The 18724-nt window shown below is 32.7% G+C and overlaps 1 protein-coding gene and 1 long non-coding RNA gene across 16 annotated transcripts in view; one reads left to right on the forward strand and one right to left on the reverse strand.

Moving 5' to 3' along the window:
• Window positions 1–4832: 4832 nt before the first annotated feature.
• LOC136030384 (uncharacterized) lies at window positions 4833–7105 on the reverse strand. Its single transcript, XR_010618270.1, has 2 exons — window positions 6466–7105; window positions 4833–5754 (listed from the first exon to the last, which is right to left on the reverse strand). It is a non-coding gene; the product is annotated as an uncharacterized LOC136030384 (long non-coding RNA).
• A 2408-nt stretch (window positions 7106–9513) lies between these two features.
• The window catches only part of LOC136030385 (zinc finger protein 239-like), a 46299-nt gene continuing 37088 nt past the window's right edge, over window positions 9514–18724 (forward strand). For 3 of the 15 annotated variants that reach the window (XM_065709310.1, XM_065709316.1, XM_065709323.1), the window contains exons 1-2: window positions 9523–9643; window positions 14458–14571. In XM_065709310.1, the coding sequence (XP_065565382.1) occupies window positions 14529–14571 (43 nt within the window). In that variant the 5' untranslated portion in view covers window positions 9523–9643; window positions 14458–14528. Of the gene's footprint in view, window positions 9644–9720; window positions 9740–14457; window positions 14572–18724 lie in introns of those variants that run through there. The other 12 variants (XM_065709314.1, XM_065709320.1, XM_065709313.1 and 9 more) reach the window with 10 other exon arrangements.

Here is an 18724-nt window from a genome sequence, read left to right on the forward strand (position 1 = left end):
AATCATTCTAACAACTTGCTCTCCTTCAGCTCCTACAGAGTTATGGGGAAAATATAAATCGAAAATGTCCGAAGATATACTCCATCGAAAACGGTTAGAGACGTCAGATATGACTTTTGATTTTACATCAGAAATTTATAACTACACTTTAGTTATTATAGAAGATTTGTGCGTATGTATGGCAAACAAACCTCTTCAGGATTTGGGAATGCCTTCACCTAATCGTACCGCTGCTGTTTCGACATGTGTAGAATTGGATCGTGAACTAAGTTACAGTACGAGTGATCTATTGTCGTATGTACAAAATAACATTTCCAAGTTAACGTCGGAACAAAAAGACATTTATGATACGATAATGCATTGTGTCGATAACAATGTTGGAGAAATTTTCATTTTGGATGCGCCAGGAGGTACTCGTAAAACGTTTGTGATAAAACTGATTCTGGCATTGCGGGAGATTTCAGGCAAACATTACCTATAATACCTAGATCAACCCCTGCAGACGAAATGAATGCTCACCTGAAAAATTCTAATTTATGGGCACACGTAAAAACATTAAAATTAACTACAAATATGCGTGTCCGATTGCAAAACGATGACTCTGGTCAAACATTTTCAAATCAATTGCTGTCAATTGGAAACGGAAAGCTCCCAGTAGACTCAATTTCAGGACGTATACAACTACCTGCTGAATTCTGTAATTTAGTGACGTCCAAAAATGAATTGATTGAAAAAGTATTTCCGAATATTCTAGACAATTATAAAAATAATAAATGGCTAAGTGAAAGAGCGATTCTTGCACCCAAAAATATAGACGTCTACAAAATCAACAATATTGTTTTAACCAAGATTCGAGACCAGGCAGTCCTTTACAAGTCAGTCGACACAGTTTTGGAACCAAATGAGGCGGTTAATTATCCACCTGAATTTTTAAATTCCGTTGATCTTTCAGGGTTTCCACCACACTTGCTACAACTAAAAAGAGGTGTACCAATAATACTGTTAAGAAATGTCAACCCACCAAAGCTTTGCAATGGCACGCGACTCGCCGTAAAAAAAAACAATGGAAAACGTAGAAGAGGCCACAATCTTGACAGGGCCTTTTGAGGGTGAGGCTGTTCTTATTCCTTGCATTCCCATGATTCCAACGGATCTGCCTTTTCAATTTAAAAGATTGCAATTCCCAATTCGATTAGCAGTTGCAATCACCATCAACAAAGCTCAAGGTCAGTCATTTGAAAATGTGGTATAGATCTTAATACTGATTGTTTTTCCCATGGACAATTGTACGTTGCATGTTTGAGGGTCGGTAAACCTGACAATCTATTTATATGCAGCGACAATTGGACAGCGAAGAATGTTGTATATTCGCAAGTTTTGCGCAGTTAATTTGTATTGTATCTATCTATCTATCTATCTATATAAAAACTAGTTGTGTGTATGCATGTTTGTTTGTTTTTAAAAAGAACCTTTGCATATGACGTCATTATAAGTAAATAAGGCTTTGTATATGCACAGACAATGGGAAAGCCAAGAATGTTGTATATTCGCAAGTTTTACGTAGTTCAAAACGCATATATAAATCTATCTATATTCATAGGTGGTACAAAGGGACACAATTACAATGGCGCGTAACCAATATGGCGCGTAACGACTTACGCGCGCGGGGGGGCTTGAGGGGGAGGGGCTTGAAATCGTTACGCGCCATATTAGTTACGTGCCATTGTAGTTGTTTCCCTGTGTCCCACCTGTGAATATAGGTAGATATATATATATACTAGCTGTTGGGGTGGCGCTTCGCGCCACCCCAACACCTAGTTTGTGGGGGCGCTTCGCGCCCCCCCCCAAGCCCCCCGCGCGCGTAAGTCGTTACGCGCCATAATAGTTACGCGCCATTGTAGTTGTGTCCCTATGTCCCACCTGTGAATATAGATAGATATATATATATGGTTTTAACTACGTAAAACTTGCGAATATACAACATTCTTTGCTGTCCCATTGTCTTTGCATATAAATAGATTGTCAGGTTTACCGACTCTTGAACATGCAACATATAATGGTCCATGGGAAAACAATCTGTATTCAGATCTATACCTCATGATTCTAATGATTGCCCTTGAGCTTTGTTGATGGTGATTGCTAATCGACCATTCCCTGTCCCGGTGTCCCGGTCGTCATTTACATCCCCCTGTTTCCCCCGGTGTCCCCGTTGTAGTTGTGTCCCTGTGTCCCGGTCGTCATTTATATTCCCTGTGTCCCGGGTCCCGGTCGTCATTTGTATCCCGGTGTCCCGGTCTGTATATACATTCGTTTTTTAGTTTTGTTTTTCTCCTTTATTTTTTTCCTTTTTTTTCTTTTTTAGCTTATTTAGATTTTTAGATTTTTTAGTTTTTTTATTAGTTTTTAGTTTTTTTTTCTTTTTAGTTTTTTTGTCCCGGTCGTCATTTATATCCCCCTGTTTCCCCCGGTGTCCCCGTTGTAGTTGTGTCCCTGTGTCCCGGTCGTCATTTATATTCCCTGTGTCCCGGTCGTCATTTGTATCCCGGTGTACCGGTCTGTATATACATTCGTTTTTTAGTTTTGTTTTTCTCCTTTATTTTTTTCCTTTTTTTTTTCTTTTTTAGTTTATTTAGATTTTTAGATTTTTTAGTTTTTTTATTAGTTTTTAGTTTTTTTTTCTTTTTAGTTTTTTGTAGTTTTTACCTTCTTTTTAGTTTTGTTAATTTTTTTTTTTTACTTGTGTCCTGGTCGTCATTTATACTCCCTGTGTCCCGGTGCTTTGTTGATTGCTAATCGAACATTCCTTTTGTCCTGGTCGCTTTCTCTTTGAGTGTCGTCATTTATTTTTTTCTTTTTTAGTTCTTTTAGTTTTTACCTTTTTTAGTTTTTTTTAGTTTTTAGTTTTTTTAGTTTTTTACCTTTTTTTAGTTTTTTTAGTTTTTTTAGTTTTTTAGCTTTTTTATTTTTTTTATTAGTTTTTAGTTTTTTTTTCAGTTTTTTTTTTAGTTTTTTATTGGTTTTTACCTTTATAGTTTTTTTAGTTTTTTAGCTTTTTTATTTTTTTTATTAGTTTTTAGTTTTTTTTGTAGTTTTTGCCTTTTTTTAGTTTTTTCAGTTTTGACGTCACCTGATCCAGTTTTTTCAGGTGACGTCACCTGATCCATCCATCCATCCACAGACAGACAACTTATTTTTATATATATAGAATATATTCACTAGCTGTTGGGGTTGCGCTTCGCACCACCCCAACACCTAGTTGGTGGGGCGCTTCGCGCCCCCCCAAGCCCCCCCGCGCGCGTAAGTCGTTACGCGCCATATTAGTTACGCGCCATTGTAATTGTGTCCCTGTGTCCCACCTGCGAATATAGATAGATTTATATATGTGTTTCAAACTACGTAAAAATTGCGAATATACAACATTCTTGGCTTTCCCACTACTGGGAGCTTTCCGTTTCCAATTGCCAGCAATTGATCTGAAAATGTTTGACCAGAGTCATCGTTTTGCAATCGGACACGCATATTTGTAGTTTATTTTAATATTTTTACGTGTGCCCATAAATTAGAATTTTTCAGGCAAGCATTCATTTCGTCTGCATGAGTTAAACTACGTGAAAATTGCGAATATACAACATTTTTGACTTTCCCATTGTCTGTGCATATACAAAGCCGTATGTACTAATAATGACGTCATATGCAAACGCTCTTTTTACAAACAAACAAACATGCATAAACACAACTCGTTTTTATATAGATAGATAGATAGATAGATACAATACAAATTAACTGCGTAAAACTTGCGAATATACAACATTCTTCGCTGTCCAATTGTCGCTGCATATAAATAGACTGTCAGGTTTACCGACCCTCGAACTTGCAACGTACAATTGTCCATGGGAAAAACAATCAGTATTAAGATCTATACCACATTTTTCTAATGATTGACCTTGAGCTTTGTTAATGGTGATTACAAATGCTAATCGAATTGGGAATTGCAATCTTTTAAATTGAAAAGGCAGATCCGTTGGAATCATGGGAATGCGAGGAATAAGAACAGCCTCACCCTCAAAAGGCCCTGTCAAGATTGTGGCCTCTATTAGGTTTTCCATTGTTTTTTTTTACGGCAAGTCGCGTGCCATTGCAAAGCTTTGGTGGGTTGATATTTCTTAAAAGTATTATTGGTACGCCTATTTTTAGTTGTAGCACGTGTGGTGGAAACCCTCAAAGATCTATGGAATTTAAAAATTCAGATGGATAATTAACCGCCTCATTTGGTTCCAAAACTGTGTCGACTGACTTGTAAAGGACTGCCTGGTCTCGAATCTTGGTCAAAACAATATTGTTGATTTCGTGGACGTCTATATTTTTGGGTGCGAGAATCGCTCTTTCACTTAGCCATTTATTATTTTTATAATTTTTAGATTTATATATGTAGTATATATATATATATATATATATATATACTAGCTGTTGGGGTGGCGCTTCGCGCCACCCCAACACCTAGTTGGTGGGGGCGCTTCGCGCCCCCCCCCCAAGCCCCCCCGCGCGCGTAAGTCGTTACGCGCCATATTAGTTACGCGCCATTGTAGTTGTGTCCTTATGTCCCACCTGTGAATATAGATATATATATATATATATATATATATATATATATATATATATATATATATATATATATATATATATATATATATATATATATATATATATATATATATATATATATATATATATATATATATGTTTTTAACTACGTAAAACTTGCGAATATACAACATTCTTTGCTGTCCCATTGTCTGTGCATATAAATAGATTGTCAGGTTTACCGACTCTTGAACATGCAACATATAATGGTCCATGGGAAAACAATCCGTATTCAGATCTATACCTCATGATTCTAATGATTGCCCTTGAGCTTTGTTGATGGTGATTGCTAATCGACCATTCCCTGAGTCGCCATCGTCATTTATATATCCCCCTGTGCACCCCGGCGTCCCCTTTGTAGTTATGTCCCTGTGTCCCGGTCGTCATTTATATTCCCTGTGTCCCGGTCGTCATTTGTGTCCCGGTGTTCCAGTCTGTGATTTCTCTTTGAGTGTCCCGGGCGTCATTTATATTCCTTGTGTCCCGGTGTCCCGGTCGTCATTTATATCCCCCTGTGCCCCCCAGCGTCCCCATTGTAGTTGTGTCCCTGTGTCCCGGTCGTCATTTATATTCCCTGTGTCCCGGTCGTCATTTGTATCCCGGTGTCCCGGTCTGTATATACATTCGTTTTTTAGTTTTGTTTTTCTCCTTTATTTTTTTCCTTTTTTCTTTTTTTTCTTTTTTAGTTTATTTAGATTTTTAGATTTTTTAATTTTTTATTAGTTTTTAGTTTTTTGGTAGTTTTTACCATTTTTTTAGTTTTTTTAGTTTTTTTTTTTTTACTTATGTCCTGGTCATCATTTATACTCCCTGTGTCCCGGTCGTCATTTGTGTCTCGGTGCTTTGTTGATTGCTAATTTATATTATATTTATATTTATATTTTTATATTTATTAATATTTTTTTAGTTTTCTTTTTCTCTTATTTTTCAGTTTTTTCCTTTTTTTTAGTTTTTTCTTTTTTAGTTTTTAGTTTTTTTTGTTTTTTACCTTTTTTTAGTTTTTTTAGTTTTTTTAGTTTTTTAGCTTTTTTAGTTTTTTATTAGTTTTTAGTTTTTTTTTAGTTTTTGCCTTTTTTTAGTTTTTTCAGTTTTTTTTAGTTTTTAGTTTTTTACCTTTTTTTAGTTATTTTTAGTTTTTTAGCTTTTTAGTTTTTTTTGTAGTTTTTACCTTTTTTAGTTTTTTTTCTTCTTTTGTATTAGTGTGAAATAATTCAGACGTCATATGCGGACAAACACGTTTTTAGTTTTTTTGTAGTTTTTACCATTTTTTTAGTTTTTTTAGTTTTTTTTTTACTTATGTCCTGGTCGTCATTTATACTCCCTGTGTCCCGGTCGTCATTTGTGTCTCGGTGCTTTGTTGATTGCTAATTTATATTATATTTATATTTATATTTTTTTATAATATTTTTAAATAATTTTTTTATATTTATAGTTTTTAGTTTTTTTGTAGTTTTTACCATTTTTTTAGTTTTTTTAGTTTTTTTTTTTACTTATGTCCTGGTCGTCATTTATACTCCCTGTGTCCCGGTCGTCATTTGTGTCTCGGTGCTTTGTTGATTGCTAATTTATATTATATTTATATTTATATTTTTTATATTTATTAATATTTTTTTAGTTTTCTTTTTCTCTTATTTTTCAGTTTTTTCCTTTTTTTTAGTTTTTTCTTTTTTAGTTTTTAGTTTTTTTTTGTTTTTTACCTTTTTTTAGTTTTTTTAGTTTTTTTAGTTTTTTAGCTTTTTTAGTTTTTTTATTAGTTTTTAGTTTTTTTTTAGTTTTTGCCTTTTTTTAGTTTTTTCAGTTTTTTTTTAGTTTTTAGTTTTTTACCTTTTTTTAGTTTTTTTTAGTTTTTTAGCTTTTTTAGTTTTTTTTCTTTTTAGTTTTTTTTGTAGTTTTTACCTTTTTTAGTTTTTTTTTCTTCTTTTGTATTAGTGTGAAATAATTCAGACGTCATATGCGGACAAACACGACGTCACTCGACAGACAGACAGACAGACATAACCCACAAACAACTTATTTTTATATATATTTATTCATATTTTTTTAGTTTTCTTTTTCTCTTTTATTTTTCAGTTTTTTCCTTGTTTTTAGTTTTTTTCTTTTTTAGTTTTTAGTTTTTTTTAGTTTTTCACCTTTTTTTAGTTTTTTTTAGTTTTTTTAGTTTTTTAGCTTTTTTAGTTTTTTTATTAGTTTTTATTTTTTTTTGTAGTTTTTGCCTTTTTTTATTTTTTTCAGTTTTTTTTTAGTTATTAGATTTTTACCTTTTTTTAGTTTTTTTAGTTTTTTAGCTTTTTTAGTTTTTTTTTTCTTTTTAGTTTTTTTTGTAGTTTTTACCTTTTTTAGTTTTTTTCTTCTTTTGTATTAGTGTGAAATAATTCAGACGTCATATGCGAACAAACATGACGTCACCTGATCCACAGATCCACACACAGACAACTTATTTTTATATATATATATATATATATATATATATATATATATATATATATATATATATATATATATATATATATATATATATATATATATATATATATATATATATATATATATATATGTTTTTAAGTACGTAAAACTTGCGAATATACAGCATTCTTCGCTGTCCCATTGTCTGTACATATAAATAGATTGTCAGGTTTACCGACTCTTGAACATGCAACATATAATTGTCCATGGGAAAAACAATCCGTATTCAGATCTATACCTCATTATTCTAATGATTGCCCTTGAGCTTTGTTGATGGTGATTGCTAATCAAACATTCCCTGTGTCCCCATCGTCATTTATATATCCCCCTGTACCCCCCGGCGTCCCCGTTGTAGTTGTGTCCCTGTGTCCCAGTCGTGATTTATAGTCGACAAACATGACGTCAGTTGACACACAAACATGACGTCAGTCGACACACATGTCCCAGTCGTCATTTGTGTCCCGGTGTCCCAGTCTGTAATTTCTCTTTGAGTGTCCCGGTCGTCATTTATATTTCCTGTGTCCCGGTCTGTATATACATTCGTTTTTGAATTGGTATATGATGAAGTACATTTTTTGTTTTTTTCCTTTTTTTCTTTTTGTTTTTTTTTTTTGGTTTTTGCCTTTTTTTAGCTTTTTAGTTTTTTTTCTTTTTTCTTTTTAGTTTTTTTTGTAGTTTTTACCTTTTTTAGTTTTTTTTATTTTTATTTTTTTTAGTCTTCTTTTTCTCCTTTATTTTTCAGTTTTTTCCTTTTTTTATTTTTTTTTCTTGTTCAGTTTTTAGTTTTTTTTATTAGTTTTTATTTTTTTTTCTTTTTAGTTTTTTTGCTGTTTTTACCTTTTTTAGTTTTTTTAGTTTTTTTCTTTTTTAGTTTAGTTTTTTTTACCTTTTTTTAGTTTTTTTATTTTTTTTTAGCTTTTTTAGTTTTTTTTAGTAGTTTTTACCTGTTTTTTAGTTTTTTTTTAGTTTTTTTTTTTAGTTTTTTTCTTCTTTTGTATTAATGCTAAAGCCAAGGTTCGAACCTGGAACCTCTCGGACCTAGAACCTGGAACAAAACGCTTTACAAACTCAGCTACTTCGGCTTGAATACATTCACCTTTTTTAGTTTTTTATTTTTATTTTTTTTAGTTTTCTTTTTCTCCTTTATTTGTCAGTTTTTTCCTTTTTTTAGTTTTTTTTTCTTTTTCAGTTTTTAGTTTTTTTATTAGTTTTTAGTTTTTTTGTAGTTTTTACCTTTTTTATTTTTTTTTTAGTTTTTTTGTACTTTTTAGTTTTTAGTTTTTTACCCCTTTTTTTAGTTTTTTAGCTTTTTTAGTTTTTTTAGTATTTTCTTTTTAGTTTTTTTGTAGTTTTATCTTTTTTAGTTTTTTCTTCTTTTGTATTACTGCTTTCTTCGCGTTATGTCAAAATGATTCTTTTGCGAAAAAACTGCTGTAATCTGAAGTGCCTACCTTTTACACATGGAATGCTAATAAAAAATCTTTTGAACGTCGAAAACGGGGGGAGTCAGTCGACGGCCAATCTAACATCTTCGAAAAAACCACGATAGTAAGTATCTACACCATTAAACACAATCAAGATGAATGCTTCTTTCTCCGCCTGCTTTCGGTTTATGTACCCGGTCCGACGTCCTTTGAGCATTTGAGAACTGTAAACGGAACTATACATGGCACTTATCGTAGTACGTGCCAAGCTCTGAATTTATCGGAGAACGACCAACACTGGGATAATTGCACGCATGCAAAACGTCAACTCCAAGTCAAGTCTCGTATTGTTTGGAATCATATTATAGCTTGCACGATATTCTCAACACTTGGATTATGAGTGTTAACTGGTGTTGAAGGGGATTTACATGCTGGGTACTTGATACAAATATCTATACATCGCGAGATTTTTTTAATAAGCAGATGTTCAGGTTCATGCATGTCTAGAACCTCGGTAAATATCCACGTGTCACACACATCAAAAAGAATGGCTTGAGAATCATCTTCTAATGCAATAGTGCAGGCAAAACATTTGTTGGATCCTTTTTTCGGACTTATTTGTGTCCTTTTTGATTTCCTACTTGATGTGGCCTTAATTTCACTAGGCCGCGGCATGTTTTGGGAAAAAATAGGGCTGCCTTTCTTTAAAATGCGGGAAAATAACGTTCAGCTGACAGATGTCGATTCGTCACGGGGTTTTCAAAAGTTGGGTTGTGAATTTGGACCTGTGGGAAGTGCAGATACTCGATCGCCTATCCTCAGCAGTTTAAGGAGGGATATCCCACTGGTACCAATATTGCCCTTCGTGGTTGTTACCGCTCTCTTCTGCACAGGTTTCTCCAAATATAAAAGATGAACCGACTCAGTTTGCGTAATTTGTAGCTTTTTGGAAAAAAACAAATACTTCGCAACTGTAGACCGGCAAGACTGTATAATTAATACAGTGAAGAACAGGAGGATGCACAATTCTTAAGAGAATTGAAAGTGGAATAAATGACTTAGAAGTCAAAACATAAAAAGCCCAAAGTTGTAGGTCCCTTAGATTAACACTTAAGGTAACATAAGATTAGGGATAATGAAAAAAAGTTTTATCTCATAGTTTGTTATATATTTATCCAGGGTTCAAATTTATGCAGCCACGTGGATTTGTTGTAGACAGATTTTTGCTGTTTTCCCATAGACTAGTCTATCTTTCTACGCCTTTTCGCTACTCTTCATTCCCTTTCTTTCTTTGATCTCCCCTTCCTTGCAAGTAATGCAATAGAAGGAACAGCTAACAAAAGAGCAGTTAAATTTTGTGAGTCCAATACAAAGTTGCACATGATTTAAACTTTAAAATTTTTTTCTGGTAAATAAGAACCTTGAACTTTTTGTATTTGGACAGGCACATAAATTGCTATGATCTGACACATAAGCTATGTATAGGGTTATGCAGCTTATTAGGCCAATTAGGGCAATGGTTAACTATTCTTGTTCCCAGCAGACTGGGCAGTACCCATTTTCCCATTAGGAGTAGAATTAGTAACCATTTGGTTACTTCAGTAAGTCCTTGGAATGCACCCCATATATCTCCCTACAATTTTAGGAACTGGATATAGCACCAATACACAAATTCTGGCATTAGAATTAGATATTTAATTTATAAATTTAAATTTTTACCAAAACCCAGCAATTCTGCCTTCACACCTGTCTCATTTTTATTATCTTGTGGCTAGACCATGTTTCTCACAAGATCAGATAAAGTAATATTAGTCTATCAAAGCTGACATAGGCTAGAATAGTATATAGACTAAATGCTCAATGGGAAGCATATTAAATACAAGCAGGGATAAATATTTTGTTAAATAATTTTGGGGGTAAATATTTACTTTTGTTCCAAGTGCTGTAAAGTGCATAGCCTATTACTACATATAGCAAGATTCTGATGATCCCATATTCTTTGCTTGTCATTATTAAAGAAGGCCATCCATTTCTGGTTGACCCTCCTCCTCCATGGGGCAAACTAAAAATGCATAGAATACACTTGCTTACAGGTAATATTACCTATAGAGCAAAGCATATTAGTCAATGAGCCCCACAGGCAGCAGGGCAAGGATTATGTTCTATATATATTCAACAAAGAGTGATAAAACTAAAAAAAAAAAAAATCAAACAAGGTTTATTAAAAAAAATATAGAACACAGACCTTGCCCTACTGCCTGTAGGGCTCATGGACTAATATGCTTTGCTCTATAGATAGTGTTACCTGTAAGTAAGTTCACTCTACACATTTTTAGTCTTGTCAGAAGGGGATTTTAGAAAGCTGAAAATGGTTGTGCTTCTCTGATAATGAAAAAGAGTCAATATGCAATCATCAGAATCTTGCTATATGCAATAATACACACCTGGAACAAAAGTAAACATTTGCCATTTTGTGTTCTTGATGTCAAATCTCCTCTTGGTTAGTCTCAATTTAGTTTTTGGTGTAGACTTTAACTCAGTGGGCTTGATAGGCCTATTGACAGTGTCCTCAATCAAATATCTTATCTATCTCCCTCACTTCAGGAAATGTCTCCAAATACTAAGTTAAATCAGTTAATGAAGGGCAAAAAAGTCTGGAGCCTAGAGTTTCTTATTTTAAAGATAAAGGTAAAAAACTAGTATCCAATTGGGAAAAACTATGTAAAACTAAAATCCTCACACCTTACTACCAAAGAGGAATTGAGAATAATTGTATATATATATCAATGAATAGCTAAAAACCTAAGCTGTACATAAACTTGGTCATTACTAAAATAATTTAAGATCAAACACTTGAAATTATTAGTTTATTGACTTACCTACAAAGACCTCTTTTTGGAAATACTAATTATCTAATTTTGTATATTCTTTAAAACTTTAGTTTGGTCACAAGCTGTGTTTTGTCATTAACTGGAAACTGTGCTGTAAAGTAGCATAATTTCCATACTATGGTAGTTAGGAATGCTAATTCTAAAAGCTTATCCATTTCTGATTTATCCTCCTCCTCCATGGGGTAAACTAAAAATACATAAAGTGGGCAGGGTTTTGAAGCCAAGGGAAAAGTTTGGGTTGTACAATATGAATAAAATTATATTTTAGATACTAATTCTAGTCATCACCGGATTTTTCTTAGCAGGGGTGGGGGCTCATAATAGGTTACTCCAATGAACTTGCAAACAAAGAAATATCAGCAATTTAAAGGGAACCTCAACAATTATACGTTGTAGATTGGTAGTTGAAATGGTTGTAAATTTAATAAAAAATCTAATGAGGATTAAAGTTCTAATAAATCTATGGAAGTTAAAATGATGTAAAAATACTGATGCAAAAAATAGTGAGTTATAAAAACCACCCCACCATAAAGAAATTAAAAGCTACTCACCATCTACAAAAAAATTTAATATTTAATATTTTCTGCATAATTTTTAGCCTTTGGGCTTTTGACAAATATAGCGAGTAATTTATTCCTTGCATTATCAAAAAAAGTTCTTGAACCATCTTTTGGAGTTGGCATTCTTTGTGACTATTTGTATAGGTCAAACCATTTTTATGTCACCTAACTATATGATACTGCTTAGTCATTTTCATGGTAATGAAGAGTAGGAAATGAGGATTAAGATATAATCATATATATGCAAAAGATTAACATTAAATACTACTTTGTTTAGGGGTGTACAAAGAGATAGAAATACAAAGAAAACATTCAAAATGAAGGTTTTAAGCATAGGCATTAAATCATTAACTAATCACTGTTTCTTTTTAAAAATTGTCTTTAATGAACAGTCCCAACTTTGACAGAATCACAGAAATTTGCTAATCAAAATTTTGCTTTCATAAAAATATACCATATCTTTCCACTTTTTGAAGTTCAATATATTTTGCTTAAATTACAGAATTCACAATTTTATATTAAATAAAGGCTCTTTCTACTCTTGCCATATCTATTTGTTACATGGTTGATGTCTACGTCAATATTTCCGTGAATGTTTATAATGGATAGTCCTCTCAGTTTAGAGCTCTTCATTAGTATTTCCTCTTCTATTTGTCCTAGAATATTCAAATAAAGACCAAAATCATCAGAAAAAACATGAAATCTAATAAAGATGCATTTAGGTATGCGCTCTAAACTAAGTATATGATTCAAAATATTCCTTTAAAAAAATGTGTGTTATTTTTGTATATGGTAGGTATAGATTGGTGGTTCAGAATTTCAAGTTATGGTAGGTTTTAGATTATTTATTTTTTATTTTTACATGTTCAATTCAAATGTTTAAATCTCGATATGTCTGTTGAGCACAAAAATAAAATTTGATATTCGGTAACTATATTTTGTGACTAGTTGGTATTGAGAAGGTGAGGAATTCTGAATAAATAATGCAAGTTGCATTCCGTTTCTGGGTTGAACTCAATTGGTGGATTTCCTCTTTTTGAGGAAGAGGAAATTATCTTTCAGGAAGTTGAAAGATAATTAAAACACCCATGCATTCATTAATGCCAATATCCAAGATAGTTCACTTTCAAACAAAACAAATGTCTGATTCTGATTACAGGTAACATTACCTATAGAGCAAAGCATATTAGTCCCTGAGCCCTGTGGGAAGTGGGTTGAATTGTTAGTTGATGTTTATGACATACTTTTTGCTGATTGGTTAAGCCTTGTTAGTTGTGGGCATGACATTTCATCATTGCAACCCTAATTTCCCCAGGGCAAGCTTCTATAGTGTTAAAAGTTTGAAAGGAGGATATTTTTAGTTTGTGTGATTTTCTATTTTATTTTTTTTGAATTGCTCAGTATGGCTAGATTCTGATGATTGCATTTTTTTTTTATGTCATTATTCATTCATATTGTCCAGCCCCAACATTTTGCTTGGCTTCAAAACCCTGCCCACTTTATGCATTTTTGGTTTCTCTGAAGGGGAGTTTTAGAAAGCTATCCTGCCTTGTAGCATAGTTTCCATTTTAGACAGCTTGTGATGAAACTAAAGCTCTACCCTTTCAGTGTTTCATTTATATTCTTATATTACCAGAAGGCTGATTTTTGTATGATTCCAAAAATTAACTTTTATTGCTTGATATTTATTCTGTAAATCATAAAAATTAAATATAATATTTTCTTTTTGATTACTTGTCAAAACAGATACCAAATTTTTAATTTATGAAAATTTCACCAGGAAGGCAGGACTCTTGTTACTACTGTCCCATTGCATCATGCTGTGGTAAAATATGGGTAGTCCAAAAACCGATCTCTATTTTCTGGAATTCTAAAGAATAGTGGTATCTCCCAAGAAAAGTCTTTTACCCTAGATCTGAAGAGAAAGTGCAGTAAATACACTGCAGCCTAGTTTCCAAAGTGTGAAGTATTTTATAGTTGTTTTCCCTTTGGGAAGTGGATGCTTCTCATCTCTATTTGTACCTTTAAATGTTTGCTAGTTGCAAGTCTTAATGGGCAGTGGACCTAGGCTGGCTTGCTTCTGAGGGACATAAGAAAATAAAAAAGTAAAGTAAAAAATTCATTGATTTAATGGGGCCAACTAAATAAGTGAAGAGGTTTAAGAAGGTAAAAGTTGGAACTAATTACTAGTGTGAGATTAGTTTAAAATTGTTAGTTTTCTGTTAGCTTTTTCGTTTGAAAGCTATTAGATTTGTAGTGTGCTGCTTTGGGGTTGACTACCACAATTTATCTTCTTATCACATAGCTATTTTTATTGCAATTTGTCATTATGAAAAATAGAAATGTAAATTAAATGGTGTTGAATTTTGAAATGTGTTGATCTATGCTTTCTGTGCTTATTTCTTCCATCTATTTTATACAACTTGAACTCTTTGTTCTCTTTCAAAGATAAAATATGATATTTTGTTAACTATTCAGATTATAGAGATTTCTAATTGTCCAGAGAAGTCAAGAGAAGGTCACTGAGCATTTGACTGAATTGGCAAACCATGGAAACACCAAACCTTTTTGGTATTGTTGCTGCTAAGCAAGGTAAATGGCATTATGATACATTGAGCCAATTGGCCTCTTGTTTCTACTTCTTTGCTTACTGAGTTGAAGAGTTAGCCTATTACAATTCTGCACTTATTTTGGTTGCTTTTACTTGAAAAATGGATTAAACAAACTACAAAACCTTTTGTAATAAATTAAAAAACTGCATAGAACAAGTTTTTAGTCTTGCTATCCCTAGCTTTTCACTGCCTATGTGGAATTTGCTAAATGATCACCCTAAAATTAATAAACAAAATGTGGGTATTAATAACATCATTTTCTCCATGGATAGATGTTACAAATTTTTAATAGAGGTTAGAAGATTACAACCAATTTCTATAATAATTTCTCACTTGTCAGGGGGGGGGGGGTATTCAAGATATTCCCTAGCAATGTCCTGACTTCATTTAGAGGATTAAGACTATAGGGCTAGAGGAATTCATAAACGTGATCTTTTGATCCAATTAGAGTTTAGAGTTATTTTTAATTGACATTTGAATCTTACCTCACTAAAATGATAATCTCAAGATTTCTGTGTCAGAATTCAATAATTGTTGCACCAACATTATTTAAGTAGAATAATATTTTTTTTGACAATAAATAGGTAAAAATATATGGAAATTTCTCTTCTAGGAAAATAATATATACTGCTATGAGGTCAAATTAGAATGATTTTCTTTCTTGCCTCCATTATCTTGAAAAACTGTCTATCGTCATTGAAGAAAATAATCTCTACTGATTTTAGTGAAAATAAAATGTTTTTGAATACAGTTTTAACAATGAAAAACTAAAATACAAAATTACCAAACAAAATTTTATGTTTCATTCTAAAATACTTTTATGAAAAAATTGCTGAACATTAGCATAATATTCTATTTTCCATGGGAAGTGGAAGTTGCAGAATGATTAAAAAACACAAATGATCCAAAATAGGCCTATTTCTAGCATCTTAGCCTTGGGTGTCTTGTCTTGTTTCTTTGTTCTAAACTTGTCTATCTCTCCCTTATTGAACTTGACCTTGTCAAGTGTCACCCCACCTGCAAGTTCCCATCATCCTTTATTCTGAAATATCAAAGCAATATAGATAACAATTATATTCTAGTAAAGCATGTTTATTTTACTATAATGCCATTTTACAATTTTCATATATATATATATATATATATATATATATATATATATATATATATTTATATATATATATTTAAATAAGGATAGTTTTGGATTACTTTTAATCATTGTTTATTTATATCAAAAAATTAAGCTATTAATTACCAATCCTGAATCAGCTAAAAACTAGACCTACATTGCCCAGGCAACATGAAGTGTTGCAGCAACCTTTGTCCACTTCACCAACTAAAGTGTTGGAAGAGCAACACTTTGGTTTTGTTTCTTCACTATGAATCTCTAATCACATGATCAAAGGCTATTCCTCAGCGTTGAAAAAACAACAACAAAATGGTATTGAAAGAAGGGACTAAATTGACTTTGCAGCCAGTTGAACCTTATCCTTTTCAATTGTAGACATCATGATGAATGAAAACTCGGAACTATATCTTATATAATCTAGTTGGTATTATAAAGCTATCCCTAACTTTTCAGGATCAAAATGCCATAGATGACATTCTATTAATTAATACAAAACTATCTCATTGTTTTACATTCTTATTTGTGTTTGTTTCTTTACTATCATTTAAATGATGAAGTTGTCAGCCTATCGAAGTTTTTAAAACAGTATGTTCAAACAAGAACGCAATCAGTTATCACATGACCAAAGGCTATTCCTCAGCATTGAAAAAACAACAACTACAAAATAATATTGAAAGATGGGACTAAATTGACTTTGCAGCCAGTTGAACTTTGTCCTTTTCGATTGTAGACATCATGACAGATGCAAACTTGGAACAATATCTCATATAATCTAGTTGGTATTATAAAGCTATCCATAACTTTTCAGGATTAAAATACCATAGGTGACACTAATTATTACGAAACTACCTCATCCTTTAACGTTATTGTTTGTACCCATTGTGTAAACACTTAATTCTGTCAGATTTAAAGAGATCAAGTACAATGTGCACCAATTTGCACAAATTTCTAGCCCAAAGTGAACAGATTCTTACTTACAAGTCCCTCTTCTGTGATAGACATCAAGTTTACCAGAAACAAATAAATGGGTACATCAACTAGTAAAAGTTGCAAACCCCTCATCACTGAAGATTATTGTAGCCCAACAGTCGATTATTACTTACAAGTCCCCTATATATGTTACCACTGGAACCAAATTGGCTTAACCATCAAATACACTGGAAACAAATAATAGGTATGCCAATTAGCAAAAGTGGCAAACCCCTTATTGCCGAAGATGATTAAGAGCTAACAGCCGTTTCTTGCCCAAAGTGAACTGATTCTTACTTATAAGTCTGTCTCCCATGATAGGTATCAAGTTCACCAGAAACAAATAAATGGGTATAACTCTTGGTAAATGGGTACAACAACTAGCATAGTTGCGAACCCCTCATTGCTGAAGTTGACTGTAGCCTAACAGCAGATTGTTACTTACAAGTCTCCTACATGTCTTACCACTGGAACCAAATTGGCTTTACCATCAAATACACTGGAAACAAATAATTGATACACCAACTAGCAAAAGTTGCTAACCCCTCATTGCCGAAAGGTGATTATTACCCAACAGCCGACTGTTGCTTACAGGTCCTCTATATGTCTCACAATTTGTATCGGCCTAGATTTCGTTTCAGTGTGTACCTTACTACTGAAGTTGTCAACCCCTTGAAACTTTCAAACTGGTATACCTTATGAAGGAATTTTGTTTATCAAAAAATGGATGTCATATACTTTGATCAGCTCATCAAGAGCTATCGATTGCGTCGAAAAAAATTCTATCTGTCTTAGTTCAAAAGTTGATTTTTTTTTTTTTGCCATAGGCAAACTTTCTAACGTCACCACTTAGAAAGGAGCAGAGGATAAGCTCCAATTTCTTTATCTTTAGCAATGAGAGAACTTTTAAAGTCTGTTAGGCACATCTGATACCATTTCTCTACCGGAATCTCCAGTCCGAAAAACCAAATGATAAACTCAGCTGAAATCATGAACAGAAATGGGTAGAAACAATGGCAGCACTTTCGGACCCGTGGAAAAATGCCACATTTTTGCTTCTGTGAATTTTCTATTTATCACTCAAAGAAGATATTTTGGCTGTGGGGCCGGGTAACTGCCGCATATATTTAACACTTATAGATTTTAGTCCATCTTCAATTTGAAAGTGGTGTCTGCTTGCTTGCCTGCTAGAATGGAGCTTTCCACTCGAAAGCAGAAACATGGTTTGATGAAACGAAAGCTTGGCTGAACAACTTCAGATACTCCTCTCTGACATAGGCTATATAACTCCACTTCACTTCGCACATCATAGTCTCTGACTTGTGGACAAGCAAAAACCATCCTTTTTGGCCCCAGGCAAGAATTCTGCGGAACTTTCCAAAATGTAATGTCATATTCCTCAATCCAGCCTGAGGTCCACACTTTCCATAAAAGCTGCACAGGTTAGACCCTTACCAGTTTCCGGGAATAAGCTGAGATCGGCAGCATAGGAAAAAAAATGGGACAAAACCGAAATGTTGCTCTCGCAATACAGTGCCAATTTGTTCTCCATGTCCAATTTTCATTAAAACACATCTTTTAATTGTTGGTTGCTATGGACCATAGTTTGTTCTTTACTAGGTTGCAGCTACTTCTGCAACCATTATAAATAGAAAGGTTGGTCCTATAGCAGGGCTTCTTAAACTTTTGTAATTCCTGACCCCATTTATGATTGCGAGTTTCTTAACGACCCCAACAAATATAAAAGAAAAATAAATTAATATTTTTGATGGTATATTTATTAGGTAAAAATATACATATGCATATGAAAATATATAAATTTAGAATTCGTTTTGAAACATATAAATTCTAAAATTGAAATTTGCACAAAATGTTATAGAAATGTTTTTATTATAGTTTCAAAAACCAAAGTGGATTCTGACCATCTTAATTCTCTCCAATATATCCACGTAGTTGCGTGGTAAATATTAAATTAAAGTTTACGTTAAAAATTTAATGAGATGGATGTACCTGTTTTTTATCTAACAGTTCGTGG

The sequence above is a fragment of the Artemia franciscana genome, chromosome 8, assembly GCF_032884065.1.
Source record: "Artemia franciscana chromosome 8, ASM3288406v1, whole genome shotgun sequence".
Taxonomy (NCBI): Eukaryota; Metazoa; Arthropoda; class Branchiopoda; order Anostraca; family Artemiidae; genus Artemia; species Artemia franciscana.